At 65.0% G+C, this 514-nt stretch overlaps 1 protein-coding gene across 1 annotated transcript in view; it reads right to left on the reverse strand.

Annotated features, from left to right (window-relative positions):
• Nucleotides 1-514, reverse strand: part of SLC30A3 (solute carrier family 30 (zinc transporter), member 3) — a 4,829-nt gene that overhangs the window by 962 nt on the left and 3,353 nt on the right. Inside the window, 3 exon segments of the mRNA XM_009326916.1 lie at nt 113-274; nt 276-367; nt 439-506. Of these exon segments, the coding sequence (XP_009325191.1) occupies nt 113-274; nt 276-367; nt 439-506 (322 nt within the window).

Here is a 514-nt window from a genome sequence, read left to right on the forward strand (position 1 = left end):
AGCTGGGAGTGTATGGGGACAGGGAATAGGGGGAGGCAGCGCTGGGGGATATGAGGCTGGTGCACAGGGACGGAAGGTGACCTGGAGGCCAAGGCTGGGTGTCTTGGGGTACCAGGAGCACACGTGTGGCAGGGGTATGGGAAGGGAGGCCAGGGCTCAGGCTGGGGGTATGCAGGGGCACGCGGGTGTGCACAGCCCTGTGTGAGACGTACACCACGTTGACACCAACAGCGCTGGCGGATGTAGCCAGCATGGCTCAGTCCCGCAACTCATGTCATATGCCTGATGATGCGGGCGGCCGCCAGGTAGACGAGGGCTCCGGTCACAACCCAGATGGAGAGGACAGAGGCCAGCGCGCCCAGCACCTCTGCAGGACAGGAGCCATCAGCACCCACCCCAGCTGTGGGGCTCCCATGGACCCGTGCTCCCCCAGCTCACCTGAGCGATGCCAGCCGAAGTTCATGGTCTTAGTGGGTGGGCGGGTGGAGACCCAGAGGGAGAAGAGGCTGGGGGG

This window comes from Pygoscelis adeliae, unplaced genomic scaffold (assembly GCF_000699105.1).
Source record: "Pygoscelis adeliae isolate BGI_AS28 unplaced genomic scaffold, ASM69910v1 Scaffold487, whole genome shotgun sequence".
NCBI lineage: Eukaryota > Metazoa > Chordata > Aves > Sphenisciformes > Spheniscidae > Pygoscelis > Pygoscelis adeliae.